This window comes from Mastacembelus armatus, chromosome 9 (assembly GCF_900324485.2).
Source record: "Mastacembelus armatus chromosome 9, fMasArm1.2, whole genome shotgun sequence".
Classification (NCBI taxonomy): Eukaryota; Metazoa; Chordata; class Actinopteri; order Synbranchiformes; family Mastacembelidae; genus Mastacembelus; species Mastacembelus armatus.
The window spans coordinates 17,202,255-17,218,987 of NC_046641.1; the positions used below are offsets into that span (position 1 = coordinate 17,202,255).

Sequence of the window (16,733 nt, forward strand, 5' to 3'; positions counted from 1 at the left end):
ACTGCAGTGCACCTGCAAGAGTAAGATGGATTAGATATTTGGCTAGGCGTGAAAAGATGCTGTTGATGAGATGGAAAAAAAAGAGGAGTGCTGCCATGGCTCAACATAAAGGGTAGTATCGAAGAGAGGAGGAGAGACAAGTAACAGGGCTGCAGTAAAGATTGTTAGTTTAAACGTTTAGTGATGTGTAGCCACTGAGTGAGGGTTTCTTACATAAAGTATAATTTCAGTGCTAGAAATGCAGTGAGCATTGTTTTGTGTGTCTGACAGAGGAAAAGAAAGTGTGAGCTCACCTCTGGCCCCATGTGTTCCGTCTGTGTTGTGCGGTCAGTCATTTGGCAGTCTTTCATCTTCAGGGCAGCTTTGGCACTGTCCTGCATACAAAACAAACACTGTCATTAGCTGTGGCCAAAATCTCACAAAAAGGAACATCAAATACAAATAAACAAGAACAACTAAATACTCTCCCAGCAGACTTATGTGTTGCCTCCACTCACAACACACAGTACAGCTGGATTCCATGCTTAGCCAGCCATCAAAAGGGGAAACACACACACACGCACACACGCACACACGCACACACGCACACACGCACACACGCACACACACACACACACACACACACACACACACACACACACACACACACACACACACACCTCTAAACAACCTCAACAACCCAAACACCTTTCTCCCTTTCAGCTACTTCTCCTGGAAACCCAAGAGGTCATAAAACTGGGCCAAATTGAACAACTTTTCTAAAGCCAAATACTGAAGCTGGGTCCCTTCTCAAAGTGTACCAGCTGAGAAAACTTCATAAAAAGTGACAGCTAGTGCTAGCCAGCCCACTAGAAAGATCCTTCTAGGCAATAATAATTAGGTTTCCTTGGGCAGATTTACAGACAGAGGTGTAGATAGAAGCGACTTGGCCCTTTCATTCAAAACACAGCACTTTTACTTTGACCAGGATCTTGCAGGCTCCCACGTTACCTCTATGTGATTATTTTGAAGAAGCAGATTGTAGCTCCTCTATATAAGAAAGACTTTCTGATTATGTTACTTAATCATTCTGATACTACTCATGGACTGGGGAACAAAATGGGTTAAAAGTTTCAGTGGTTATGTAACACAGTAATTCATTAACCTTGATTAAAGTTAATCAACCAAATTAAGACAAGGTGTAAGGACAGGTTTATGGTAAGGAGAATGAAAGAACCGTCCTTTAGGATATAGCTCTAAGCCCATGTATACCATCCTGGTCAAATCCAGCACAAGTGAGCTGACAGACTGAGTTAAAAATCTGTTTCATTAGTCAAGCCAATGAGTACATGAACACCAAGGGAGGCTTTCCACAGCTAAATGTTGCAGTTGGAGCATGGCCCTTCAACAAAATGCATCAACAGCAAGAGGAGAAAAGTCATAAAAAGTGATAGCCGGTGATTGCCAGCCAGCTAGTAAGTCCTTCTAGGAGATAAGTAATAGGTTTTTACTGGCAGATTTACAGATGGAGGCAGAGCAGGCAGCGCATTGGCTGTGAACTCCCCTTTCCTTCAAAATGTCGCACTTTAACTTTGCTGCGGCGGGCAAGGTTTTCCTGTTCCCCTCTTTTACAGACTCAGATACAGATACACCCTCAAAAACACTCTTAAAAAATTCACCACTTTATAACTCTGAAATAGTGACAGAATGACCTTTGTTCCACAGGCTTAAGATCCAGATAAAATATGTTAGGTGGTGGCAGCAGCAAGTATATGGCCTACTACTAGACAATTTATTAATATACATACAAATAGATATACGCAGACTAAAAAACACAAGTGAGATTTCAGATCCACCTGGTGGAAAGAGTCAGAACATGTCCAAGAGAAGTACAAATAGATTAATACAGTGAGAGAGAGAGTGTAAAGGCTGATCAGCAACTGTGTGCATGTGCAGGTATACCCTAAAGACTGACTGATGGATCTATGTGTGATGTGGGGAAAAAAACCCTCTTTATGGCGTTGCCATTTCAGCATATGGAAGAAAGGGAGAGAGACAAAGAAAGAGAAAGCAAAGATACAAAGGGATAAAGAGAGAAGAAGAAGTGAAAAGAATTGTACACAAAGTTCAGAGAAGACATTACTCAGAATGTATCCAGACTTGGAAAATGACTGTAAAGGATAGGTCAGGTGATATTCTTTTTTACTTTTGTTGTTATCAACAAATCCTATTAAAAGACAGTAACGTAATTCCACTCAAAAGGTCTACTTGTGTATCCAAAAGCTAATACAATATGGCTTACTCCTTACATAGACCACTATTACTGTCCAAAAACATTAAAAACACATTAAAGAACCACTGTAGCACTACTGTTTCATTACCATGAACATATGCACAGTGGTTCATTTTGACTCAGTCCCAAGTATAACATGATGTTGTCATAAGTACCTTCTAGTGCATCAAATCTGCAGCTAAAAATAGTCCCTTGGGTAGTTTGCTAAAACTACAGTACCTTGCTGTGTCGACAGTATGTCTTTGGCTCAGGACTCCCTGCAAGCCTTGATAGGAATATAGTATAGATGATGGACGGACAAGCTCAGTAAGAATGAATGGGCTTAACAGGCTGGTACAGTCAGACAGAGCTGAGAGATGGGTGAACACATTATGTTTGGGTCTTTTCATGGGCTGTATTAAGGAATTCACACATTTCATCACCCATATGGATATTAACCATTTGAAACTCTGGTTGAACATTTCCATGCCACTGTAGTAAACATGGTAACTGTAGAGGTGTAATGCTCCACCTGCACAGCTTGAAGCATTAGCATATAGTACATACATGAAGTGTATTTCAGGTCTTAGTGGTGGTTTCACACTGGGTGATATACTGAAATATGTTTCTAATATTCTTCCCCTTCTCTTTAGGTGGGTAAAACATTTGATCACATTAACTCTTACAGTAGTAATAATCTAAGTGGGGATTGACATCTATTAATAGTCATTTCATTGTTACATATGTTAATTTATATTCCTATTTCCCATTTCACAATCAGAGAGATTGAAGAGAGACCAAGAGTTTAAAAGAGGCAGTCAGTGAGTGAAGAAATATTACTATGACATTGCTATAATGCACTTTGTTTTCTTAATCAGTCACTGTGTGTACACACCCAAACATTTATCAGAGTTCCTGACACAGTTTGGTGAAATAAATTTTCAGTAATAACCTTCTGAATCAAAACACTATAATCACTTTATAATCTTAAAGCTTTTAGCTCAAAATATAAGTACAAACAGCCTCCAGACAAATCTGTTAACCTGAAGCCTACCACCATATCTCTTCTATAACCTCATATCTCTTCTATAACTTCTAATTTTTCTAATTGCTCATGTACATTATTATGATTCATTTCTGAAGTGTGTAAATGAATTACATTTCCTGGTAAAAGAAATAAATAAATATATATATAAATATATATATATATAAAGTGTAAAATTCATTACAGATTATTTGAAGCTGCTGCTATGTGTATTTTTAAAAGTAGGACCACAGCAGCAAAAGAAATCACTGCAATTAAAAAGATGTTCTACAATATGTTAGATTGCCTGTAGACATGAATTTCAGAAGCGGAAATTATTCTTACATGAAAAGTTAAACTGTGGCAACAGACATAAAGGAGCATCTTTATTGGATGGATATTATACGTGCAAAAAGCTCCAGAACTGTGGGTAACTCCAGACCCACCTATTTTGGGAAGAATGTCCCTGTGGATGTAACTGTCTGAATGGCCATTTACATTCTTAGGTAAGTCTAAAATAGGCCTGAATACAAATTACAAATGTGCACAATTCTGTATTTAATCCACTAGAGGTGCACCTGATAATGAATACAGCCCAGAGTGAACAAAAAGAGAAGGACACAGGGGCTGCTGACAGGAAAACAAAGAAAGTGAACAAGATGAGATGAGAGGACAGAAGAGTCAGGAAAAATGAGATGCAGGTGCCAGAAAGTAATCAAACAAACAGATGCCAAATGAGACTCAAGTCGGTGGGTTGGACTGGCATCTCTCATAATACCGCTATAACACTGGCACATTATCCTGCTAAGTCCTGGCATAATGCTCGCATTACAATGCTTTGATAGAACAGGTGACAAACTGCAGACATGTAGATGGCAAACCATGAAAAATGTTGCAGTATGGAGCGTTTTTGCAAATGATCCAACAATCAAGCTTCCAAAATGGTGGAAATAAACACTGACAACACAATATAGTTTGCATTTAAATCTGCATATTTCATGAATATGGTGTGGTTATACCAAATACCCAACGCGGGAATGACTCTGCACTTACCAGCCTAGTCCACAGATGCAATTTTCAAGAAAATTATTTTTCTGTGTTGGCTGGACCAGAGTCTCAATAATTCTGATATTACATTAAGCTGGCAGGAACAAGCAGTTTATATTAGCAAAGATGAAAAAGATGGTCTTCCTGGTGCCATGCCATGTGACACTAATGATGTGACTTCAAGCCAGCTACAAATTATTCTCACATTTATTTCATTTCTGTTTTTGTGGTCTGCACTGTCACTCTACCCTTTGCAGTATGCTGGCTCACAGAGCACGAAAGAAAATGAACAAAGCCGCTTTAACAAAAGTAAAACTTTAGAGTTGTGTGAAGTGTTTTTTTTAACCTTTTCTAAAATGAAGGATATTTGAAAGGGAATGAAAAGATTTGTGCTTCAAAGGAAATTAGTCATTAATTTATATCTATAAAACAAATTATTTAAAAACAGTCATGCTGTTTTAATTATTCATTTCAAAGTTTAGGAAAAAAAAGAGATCAAGAGAAAGAGAAAGAAACTGTGACAGAGATCAAATTAGAAGCGAAACCTTCCATTTCTGAGATGATGAGCTGCTTCTTTTATTAGTTACTCAAAAGCATTTTGGAAAAACATTTCTCTTTACTGGATTAATGTGTGTTCCCCATAACCACACATCTTTCACACGTACTGTACCAGAGAGCAGTCGTTATGACAACATTCAGTCTCCTGAATAGCAATGCAGCAGTGGCAAACGTTACCTAGCACCACTTTCTGACACAAAGTAAGATGGAAGGTTAAGATGAAAATTTTTCTATCTTTCATTCATTCGAGATTTCATATAAGACATCTTTTTATAGTGTTTTTTAATGAGAGTACAAGTTACAAAATGACTACATGAAAAAAAAAGTATTTTATTCCATCTAGTCAATCAGTAAGGATGTTCTCTTACTAACACTCATACTCGAAACCAAACACTGCCTGTTATTACACAGGGTTAATAAGTGGATCTTACCAGTTCACTCTGGAGTCTGAGAATCAGCTCGTCCTTCTCCTTTAGTTGTTGCAACAAGGCCTCCTCTCTGCCAGGTTCCTAAACACAAAGACAGCATGTTGCACATTATTCAGGACACTGCAGACAACAGTGATTTATCTGAGGGAACATATTACCCACAAAAGGAATACACAAGCCCCAAGTGGATGACAATAGTGTGTGTGTGTGTGTGTGTGTGTGTGTGTGTGTGTGTGTGTGTGTGTGTGTGTGTGTGTGTGTGTGTGTGTGTGTGTGTGTGTGTGTGTGTGAGAGAGACAGTGAGAGTCTAGATTTGTTGTGTCTAATGGACAAACTAAGTATCTCAACTAAAATTAAAGCTACAATTTTGGTTTAAAAATTACTGAAGACTGAACAGAAAACATTTAAGTTTGCCAATTTTAGTTTCACTGTCTGGGCTTTCCAAAGCCAAGACATTCTTAGACCGGGGCTGGAGTGTGGAAACAGTCATGCTGCCAGGAGGATCCCAGGCTACACACTGGCTCATTGGGAGGCAGAAAATTATAAATGTAGCTGGACTCCAGACCTAGCAGTTGTCACCGAAATATCTAACTTAACTCTTAAATGGAAAGGTAGCTAAAAGAGTGACATAGTGAGAAGGAGAGAAGAAAAAGAAATGATTCAGACTGCTAAATGACAGACAGGCGGTCATTACCTCTTCAAGGGCATTAAAGCCGGCTAGGAAAAGAAGGGCAAGACAACAGAAGGAATATGAAGGGAAACATGAAGAAAGGGGGACAGTGACAGAGAGATGGAGAGGACAGAGAAGGCCTGAGGCTGAGCATGATGGTCTGAAACCATGGGGAGCCATCTAGCTAAAGGACAGACAGAGAGTCAGAGGGAGACCACCAGGGAGCCATATAGCTACAACACTGTCCTTTAAATGACCTCTCTGATGCAAACACAGTCGACAAGCTGGCCACTTTTCAAAACTCAGAAATGCTAAAAATGTAAAATGTACAATACACTAGTGTGTTGTTTCATGACTGTTGTGATGAGTGTAAATAGCTAGACATGGGTGGAAACAATCATTATAATAAGCATTAAACACTGTTACACTGACTGGGTGATAAAAACACTTGTTGAGTGTGGAGGGAGGTTGATTCAGCTCACACTCAGGTGCATTCAAGCCTAGTGTGTTTTCTATGCCTTGATTGCATGGAAGAGCAAAATATCAGCATCTTATGGAACATCGGGAGACCCTGTTAAAACAAAGTAAATAAGACAACACTTTCTGCTGTAACTTTTAATAGTGAGGCCAACTTGACTGGATGGCTAAAACTTGATAGGCCATTATATGTTCTGCATCACATCTGAAAAAGTTTGTTGAGTCTTTTCATTTGGCTTCCTCATTTCAGTAATTGATATAGAAGTTTGTGTTGGGTATTTTACCGTGGTACAAGATAATGGTCAAGGAGGTTAAAAGTTAAAAGCTTCGTTAAATGCTTCCATGTGATAAAAACTACAAAAAATACATTTCCCACTAAAATGTAGAAAAACAATGAACAAAAACAAAACTAAGCAGTTGAATCCAATGGATTCTGCTTAACTGGCTTTACAAGGGAGATATCAAAATACATAAATGTATTTCTGTCTACTAGTACAACACACACACACAACACAAAAAATGATTAACATGAGATTTGAATGAGACAGAAAAATCACTAACGTGCTGTGACAATTACTGCATTAGTCAGCCTCTAAAATTAATCTCTAGGAATGAAGGCTGTTCTAAATGAATGTCTGGCTGGAACCGCACAGCATGTATGAATCTATGTAGTGTGCACACATGTATAACTGTAGCTGTGTTCACTACAGGCTTATGACTAAATCCATGTAAACTTCACTGGCTTATGTGGTTTATTAATGGGTGAGAAAAGACCTTAAAATCTGAGGAGAAAGAATCGAGATGGGTATAAGCGATAAGAGAAATGCAAATTGATAAAAAAGACAAAGATAATTCAATCCAGATGCAACTGGACATATGGCCTCACTGTGATGACACAATTACAAAACATGCGATGGCCTAACTTTGTCATAACTTGAATCAAATACCAATTACCGAGCAACCCAATCATGGACTAACCTACAAAACTGTTTAAAAGAACCGAAAGGTGAAACTTGATTCTGCTTTCATGGGAAGCAGTACAACCATTTTTTTCAAGGCTGAACAGAATGGAAAAGGTTGTGGAGAAAAAAATAAGAAAAAAAAAACAAAAAAAAAAACGGGGGCTTCTGAATGTATTTCTGATGTGATTGGAAAAGCCTCAGTAGGGATAAACCTGATCAAAATCATTGGAGTGCATCCACTTTATGTGATTTTGTATAGCGGTTGCGGCCACTCTATGCTTGCAATCAGCAGCCAGTTGAAGAGGGCATGATGATGAATTACATTCCCCTTGTTAGCGGAAATGATTAAATTTGTTAACGTTTTTGAAAAATATAGATTTGAGAAAATGTGAGGGTTGTTTATTTCATCCCTCCTCGTTACTTTAACAAATTGCCTATTTCTTTAAATTGGGGATAGGAGTGTAAGAAATAACCATAATAATAAAATGCATTCTCCATGTTATCTTTATATCAAGTTAGCCATCACCTTGCCATAACTTCTTAAACCACAGCTGTTTGTGACATGAAGTAGATGACTGGGATGTCAAAGGGTATATTCACCTTGACCACACATTCCTGCTGGGTCATATATGTTTCATGACAGTGTGTTAGAAGATAGCTGGAATCACAGCCAAGAATATGTCGTCAGAAGATTTTAAAGAAAATCTATTCTGCTAACACAAACAACCAATAGACCAACACAATCACACAAGTACTACAGGCAGAGGTCTGAGCATTTTCTCCAGGTTCTCCGGTTTCCTCCCACAGTCCAAGAACCTGTATGTCAGGTTGACTGGTGACTGGTTGCCTGTAGGTGTGAGTGTGTCTTTTCATATAAAAACCTAACTTTCAATCACTTCCTTCTGCCCAAACTGTAAATTATCTATTATCTATTACTTTGGACCATGTTTTCAGTGTAAAACTATTGAAAAATGTCAACATGCATATAAGAAAATGCTTGAATGTGTGCTTTTAAGACAAATATCGTCCCAAATTTGTAATGTAGGAAAGAAATGGAGGAGCAAATTCACAGACTGAAAAATGAAAAAAAAAGAAGAATGGTCCAGCAAACAGAGCAGTGACCACTTAAAACTCAAAAAAGAAAGAAATTCTTGATATTTTACAGACTTTTTTGTCAATATATAAAAATATGTTTTGTTATTAAAATGTGTATGAAAATTGTCTTTGTCTGATTTATGTCTATTAGCAGATTTCCTGTTGGTACAAAACATTTAAGTACCAAGCAAAAATAAATAGTGTACCTTTAACATTAATAAAAAAATGTTGCATTTATATATAAAACTGGACAAAAAAAGAACTGCTCAGGCCAAATGAACACTGGCTAATACGTGAGTCTTTTCTTAAACATTTGAACACACATCCTGTAATAGGGCATTTAAGACATTATATTTATGGCTGAATTAGAAAATACTGATGATTTTGTACAGACTGGTGACAAAATGAAAAGACAAAACACCAAGTGTCTTAATAAGATGATGGACCACCATGTGGCACCACAGCAGCTCCACTGCACCTTGGCACTGAATCTATAAGTCTCTGGACTCTACTGGAGCCATTCTTCTAAAACATATTCTCTCATTTGGCATTTTGATGATGGTGAAAAATGTTATCTAACACCTTAGTCCAAACACTACAACTGCAGTTCAGTTAGGTTGAGATTGATGACTGCAAAGTCCACAGTATGTAAGTTCATATCATTTTCATACTCATGAAACCATTCACCCCTACACTGACCCTTTGTGACTCCCATCGCAATAGAAAATGTTTCATCATATATTAAAGGAGATCACTCAACATTTCATTGATTTGCAATCATACACACACAGCATAACAGGATCCTGTCAAAGATTAAGCATTAAGGTGTTTTATTTTCATTTGTTACCTGTCAGTATATACACAATAACCCACCATAACCTTGCCTACGTCAATATTTGTCCATGTTTATATCCTTCTTTTTTAGTCTGTCTGCTATCTTCGTCTACTGTCTATTTACTTCACTATACTTCTGACTTCAATAGCAAAGCTATTTTTGCACACTGACAGAAGAGAGCGAGACGTGGTCTTCAGTGTAAAGAAAATGAAGAGGTAATGAAAAATGTGTCATTTGCACATGTAGATAAAACATCATGACTTCAACAGTGAGCAACAAATAAAGACGTAACCTCTGTGACCTGTCTTTACAAATGAACTTACAAATGGCTGGGTCCCCATTACGGTACCTTCCTATATGCTGTGGAGCAGGTTTAAAAATAAAATAATTCTATGCATTTAGATGCATATTGGACATGCCGTCATTATTATCCTGTGTCATTTGCATATTACATGATAAAGGTTGTGTCTGCTGAACAGAAGCACTCATGTACAGTATATTATTATATTCCTCTGTCCCCAGAACAGCAAAAGGGAGTAAAGATAATAAGTCATATACAAACAACTGTAGGCAACTCTTCTTTGAATGTTTTACTGTGAATTATTATTTAAAGCTCTTATAGGAGTGTTGTAGGAGCAGAGATAATATATTTCTGTTTCTAAGTTACCACTGCAGCTTCTTAAATTTCTTGCTGTTCTCACAGCTCACAACCCTGGAAGCTAACCACAAATTATGAGTCATGTTTTCCTCTTTATAGGAGGTGTCATGGATTGTTATTGTGGAAAGCCAGCTGTTTAGTGCTAGATAACCTTGAAACTTTTGGTCTGCCTTTTTAAACAAAGTGGCATTTTGACAAATTGAAGAAAAAATAGAGTGTTAATGTAGATCAGTCTAACATGTGTTTGGAACTGGCCCCAGACTAAACTGACTTTCTAAGATGTTGGTGTAATGAATAATTTACAGTAAGATGTAAAAGGCCTATTCCAATTTCACTCTTACAGGTTTTGATTTTATCTCAACAACTCATATCGCAGAGACACAGATATGGAGGGTTTAAAAGAAAAAAAAGAAAAAGATATTCAGCATAGTAAGTCCCAAATACCCTGTTGATTGCGTTCCCTTCCTTTCCCACATGAACACAATTCAGTTTGTGACAGAGTATGCATAGGAAACTACCCACCCAAGTGAGTGTGAAGCTGAAAAAATAGAAAGAGAAAATGGCAGCTGCATATTATTAAATATGAGTGTATGTGTATGATATGATATAGCCTGTTTGCATAGGTTTATACCGTGTGCATATGAAATGGGTATCTTTATATGTTTTCCTGTAAACATTTATCTTTTCAACATTTTCATACTGTGGCCTCAGTGTTGAGAACAGTCAATAATTACAAATGTGTAGTCATTATTATTATGATTATTCATTTCTAATTATACAGCATTTGACACAATGATGAATGTCTGTCTAAAAAAAGATGTTCCTTGTGTCTGCTGAAACAATGGTGACTGTACACAAATGTCAATTAATCAGATACAATAGTTGCTGTCCTAGACTTTTTTTCAGCACATTGGTAGTCTCTGAATACTCCTCTGGCAATAACTCTAGTGTGTGGTTTTTTTTTTTTTACCTCATTCTACTAAAATACAGTAGAACCCATTAACTGGGACAAAATCTGGTAAAACCATGTCATATGCATTCGATCTAAATTAAACTAGGGCGCACTGTGACACTGCAGCCTCTCACGTGGCAACCGTAGATTATTTTTACATCCACAGTCGTTTTCTGAAGTGCCAGGACAAATTCTCTCTTTTTTTTTGGCCCCTCCCTCAATCCCACTTTCTTTTTCCGCACCCTACTCCTCAAACTCAAGCTCTGTCACCTCCATCTCCTGCACTCCTGTATTCATTTTTGCCTCTTTTACTGAGTTAGCTTAACGTCATCAGAAAGAATGAATTCCTTTTAACTGCATGTCTTCTATAGATTCACATTTCTCCCTCATCCCCTTTCTCTGCAGTCTTATACTAAAGTAGAACAATGTCCCATTCTCTGCATTGTACCTATATCATCATATTCAGCTTCTCCTCATGCAATATGCCCTCTCCAGCTATGTTGTTTCTTTTCCATGCCAAAAGCTCTGTCAAAAGGTTGGCCTTTGCCTCCTACTTTCTTTACCATTCACATACACACACATCTGCTCATTTCCATCTCCTCCAGCTTTGCTGCTTCACTCTACATGCGCCTGCTACTAAATCGGTCTCTCTCTCCCTTAGAAAAACCATAGTCCTTTTCTGGTTAGGTTAAAAAAATGCTCCATCTGAATCTGAAACTAATCTAACCTGCAAAAAAACAATACTTCTAAAATAGTTACATTCAACCCCAATAGGAACCCACAGTGTCTTTGAAATATTGTTTATGGCCAGGAATGTGGCCCAATTTGTCTTAATACTTAATGCTTGCTGATTATTTAGTGAGAAAGTGAAAAAAATAATCTAAAAAATCCAAATTACACATTTTCTCCACACCAAACTTTATAACCAAATAGGTGAAGAGCATATAGATGGTTTGTACTACATGTGCTCTGAAAGTTAAAAATGAATTTCCATGCTCATTTCCAATAAGACCAGTATTTGACTGGAATAACTTGTAACATAAACACTGTTTTTTTTTTTTTTTCAACCTGTACATCAATCTCTATGACTGGATTATTGCATAGTTTTTGCTATTGAAAAATTATTGGTTTGGTTACAGGTCAAATCTTTATATTTTTGTTTTGGACTGTTTATCCATCCATCTATCCATTTGCTGCTGCTTATCTGGAAATGGGTTGTGGTGGCAACACATTCAGCAAGAAATCCAGGCATTTTCCATCTCTTCCTGTGGGACCCCCAGGCACTCGGAGGATAGATGAGATATATATATATAGTCTCTCCAGAGTGTTCTGGGTCTACCTCAGGGCCTCCTACCAGTTGGACGTGCTCAGAAAACCTCCAGTGGAAGGTGTCCATGAGGCATTCTGATCATATGCCCAAACCAATCCCAGCTGGCTCCTTTCAACACGAAGGAGCAGCAGCTCTACTCTGAGCTCCCTCTGGATGTCCAAACTCCTCACTCTATCACTGAGGCAGAGCCTAGCCACTGTACAAAGAAAACTCATTTCAGCTGCTTGCATTCACAATATCATTCTTTCGTTCACTGCTCAAAGCTCCTGAGCATGGGTACGGGTTGAAACATAGATTGACTGGTAAATTGAAAGCTTTGCCTACTGGCTCAGCCCTCTCTCATGCACAATGGTCCAGTGCCATGCCTGCATTACTGCTGATGCTGCAACCAATCCATCTGTCAATCTCACATTCCACTTTACCCCTACTTGTGGACAAGACCACACAATACTTAACCCTTTAAGGGTCCGCTCAACTGTTCGGTAAAGGAAAATGTGTTTAACTTCAAAAGTCAAAAGTCCAAAAAACTGTAGGGTCTAATAAAAACGAATGCTGATTGTTGTTATTATCGTCCCATAGAAATAAAAGAAATGCAAAACAAAGTTTTTTCCATTGCCTATTTTTCTTAGTGCGCATGTTCAAGGTCCATAGCTTGGGGCAGCAACTCCCTCCCAATGAGAACGGTAGCAAGCCACTGTTTTGTGGCACTCAGCGACATGTTAAAGGTTATGGTATGATGAAGCTAAAAGAACCTCACCATCTGCAAAAAGTAGAGAAGAAATTCTTGAAATCCTGTTGATGAAAAACACAACAGTGGCCAGCACCCACTAGAAATGTGTTTTGACTTTTGGCCAACAATATGGACACATTCTTGCTTCCAACTTGCTCCTCCTGAATCCAATTGCTTAATCACAGCATTCGCCCTCTCATTTTTCTAGTGAAACTACCCCTTCTGGTCCCGCTTTCCCAGTTGTCCATCTTCCCTGTCCATACACTCCCCCATGAGAGATTTTAAGCCACACACTAGGTCCCACACTACATTTTTAATTTTTCCTTATCATTCCCCTGCCAGTAACCCTACATTTAGGTCAATAGGGAAGGCACACACTTATACAAGCAACCCCCCTCTCTCTGACACACACAAACAAAGATGCACTGGCAAATTGTCCCAACTTCTACAATGGATCCGGCACTGAAGCCTTAGCTTGTGGTTGTGTTTTACTGGACTATATATACTATTCTATACTGTACCTCTCATGTATGCGAAGGACCAAGGAGGCAAAATATTAGACCCAACTTTTAATACTAGGCAGTTCAATAAAAGACCACTACTGGCATTAAAAAGTACCACTGAGGTGAGGAGTCTCATCCCTATTGCTCCTCTCTCGTATAACCGTCTAACAAAAACTCTGCTGCCACCCAACTAAATCCCGGAGCAAAGCTTGACAAAAGCCTTCCCTTGCTAAACTTAAACCTTGCTCACAGACATGCATGCAAGAGCACAACTGAGCAGCTGAGCACTAACACACACACATGCTCCATGCAGAGATTAATAAATCTCATCTAGATCACACAGCTCTGACGGACTAGGTTGACAGAGGGGGTCTGAGGCCTGTCAAGGCAAGTGAAGCACTATGCCCCTCTCTCAATTTATCCCCACCTCGCTCTCTTTTTGTCACTTTTTGGTTTTGCTAGTCTGTTCCTTCTATTTTCCCTTTCTTCTCTCTCCTTGCCTTACCCCTCCGCTGTCTTTCTTCCTATTTGATCTCTTTATGATTCATTAGAAGCTGGTGTGGAAAAAAGGCAGTTAATTGTTCTATAAAACTGAAGGAGATACACGGATCAAAGGAAGATTCAGCTTCATGCTTTTGATCACACACAGTCTGCCGTGTTCTTTTAATTGAAGTTGCTGGCAAGTTGAGGGTTGTGTGAGTAAATGTTGCCCAGTGTGCAGTTTGATTTGTAGCTACCTGAAAACACAACGGAGTTCCACATAAAATACTGCATGTATCGAAAATAATGTTGTTTATTGAAAACAGTGTTATTTTTTATTAATGTTGTATGATAACTCAAATTAAACACAGATTACACAAGAACCTACAAGTTTATTTTCACACCTTGTGGATCAATTGACTGGCCACATAAACACAGAACCCCCAACCTGCTTTGTCCATTCATAACAGTATTATCAATTAGTTTGATTTTATTTATTTAAACAAAACAACCAGGTTTTAAACAGTGTTGACAAAATTCTTTTGGTAATTCCACCTTGAATGATAATCAAATGGCAGAAAATACAAACATCAAGCAACCAATGGCTGGAAGCCATGGAAATGATATAGTCTGTGGGTACTGCAGCAGTTTTAGCCATGAAATGTAAAGTGCTACACCAGTAACATTAAAAGAGACACACTGCACTACTTGACACTAAAATAAAATGTGGGTGGTGCTTAGACTCAAAATTCAGCTCCAGCGCACTCACTGCAGCAAGGATCACTCTTTTTCTATATCTAAATAAAAAAATAGTATTGTGCATATGCACAAAGCAACATGAAACAGCTTGTGTTAGGTTACCTTAAATGGAAGGGATTTCTCACTGCAGGGGCTAATAGGCAGAGACTGGAGGCTGCTGGCAGGACTTGTCTCTGTGCTCTGCAAAAGACAAAAAGATGAGGTTTATAATATACATTGCAAATGCTGCTGGTTCTGTAGTTAAGCTTTCAATTATTGCAACTTCAATAATCATGGTTTCAACTTTGTTGAGCAGTATTGGGAAAAAAATACACACACATCTGGTTCAATAAGAAAATGAAAGGAGGCATCATAGACTAGTTCTGACAGGACAGGTGCTCATTAGCACCAAAGCCTTGGTATTTTGTTTTGTTTTGTGTTTTACTGAACATCTGCATTGCATTGCAGTTAGCCTCTTAATCGTTTGAAACATTTTTGGTTCACTAAAAACTTCACTAAATGGCTGTATAAATACCAGACCGTGCTGTAACTTTGTTTTTCTTCTGGTTTGCACAAAGCTAGGGGGCAGCAGCTAGAGAGGGTTGCAAAGCACACATGCAGGAAGGTGCATGCTGACAAGCACATGTACATATGCAAATACACACACTCCCTAAAACCTGTGTGGGCTTATGATTGGACAGAAGGGTAACATGGGAGCCATGCCTTCAGCTGGGACTGCTGATATTGATGTAATACTGCACAGTACAGTAATGACAGCACACACAGATTTACTGTATATGCAAAGTAACCCTCTGTTGTTTAAGGCCTTACTTACAATCAAGATTCCCTAAAAAGGAGGTTTTTCTACTAAAATTCTGATCTTTGTGCATATTTTTTGTACTTTCAGCTCTGAAGGCAGTTCTGAGAAACATTAGAGCTCTAATCTTTGCACAACATAAACTTGATGGTTTATTGGTTTGGCTGACCTTTTAAAAAAGCATACCTCCTATCAGAATTATAGGTGTGCTATGGCGTCAGGCCCTCAATGTGTCATGATGTGATCAATGCCTTTCCCCATGTACAGAGACAGGCACCCACTCACTGACACTCACACACTCTTTGTCTCTCTCTCTTTCTCTCTCTAACACATACACATCTGCTTTAAGGTCACCCCTGTCCCACAGGCCTTAACACACAACTGTCCCCACAATTAGATGTGGTTCAGTAAAAAGCCTTTCAGATTTCAGAATGGGTAAAGCTGCTGGGAAGCTCTGGATTTAATGACTTGCAATACCCACAAGCTAAATGTCTAAAGATGATGAATGCCCCAAGAAAGCAGGTTTTGCAGTTTGATACACCTCTTTAATCACATTCAAACATCAGTTAAATCAAGAAATGAAAACCTTCGAATAACTCATTCATGCATTCATACCCACTCTCTCATTGACATTTGGCTTTTTATTGGAAGGCAGCACCATTAACAATAATACATGCAATTTAGTGGTTTCTCTGGCAAACACAGGGTGAGGGCTTGGAATTGGAAATGCCAGCTCTGCTTGAGTCTATTCTTAGTTTTTTTATCCTAGGCTTGAAATGTTCTTGTATTAAACTAAAACAGTATAGGAATCCCTAACATCCATACACATCCATGCAAAGGCACAAGATTTAGTTGTAGAAGGTCACCCAAAGGATAGCATATAGGCTAGGTGTTATACAATGTCATTTTGCTTTACTGGTGTGAACACTGACTGATTGTCAATGTCTGAAATGTAATGAATAACATTTCTAAATACATTTTATAATTTTCACAGCTATCCTTATAACAAAACTATGCTGCTGAAGAGATCTGATTGTGAGAGGAAGACTAAGCTGCTGCCACAAGTCAAGCGGCTGCCTCAGGGTTAAGAGTCACTGGGACGAACAGAGGGGCTGAAGAGGCAGAAGTTAACAGGGTCTGACGATGCATGTGAAGATATTACACAAACATGCCTACAA

The 16,733-nt window shown here is 38.4% G+C and overlaps 1 protein-coding gene across 2 annotated transcripts in view; it reads right to left on the bottom strand.

Moving 5' to 3' along the window:
* Nucleotides 1-16,733, bottom strand: part of ccser1 (coiled-coil serine-rich protein 1) — a 105,673-nt gene that overhangs the window by 53,555 nt on the left and 35,385 nt on the right. For both annotated transcript variants that reach the window (XM_026321276.2, XM_026321277.2), the window contains exons 8-10: nucleotides 14,862-14,939; nucleotides 5,312-5,389; nucleotides 294-374 (exon numbers count right to left, since the gene is read on the bottom strand). In XM_026321276.2, coding sequence (XP_026177061.1) covers nucleotides 294-374; nucleotides 5,312-5,389; nucleotides 14,862-14,939 — 237 coding nt within the window. The remainder of the gene's footprint in view (nucleotides 1-293; nucleotides 375-5,311; nucleotides 5,390-14,861; nucleotides 14,940-16,733) is intronic.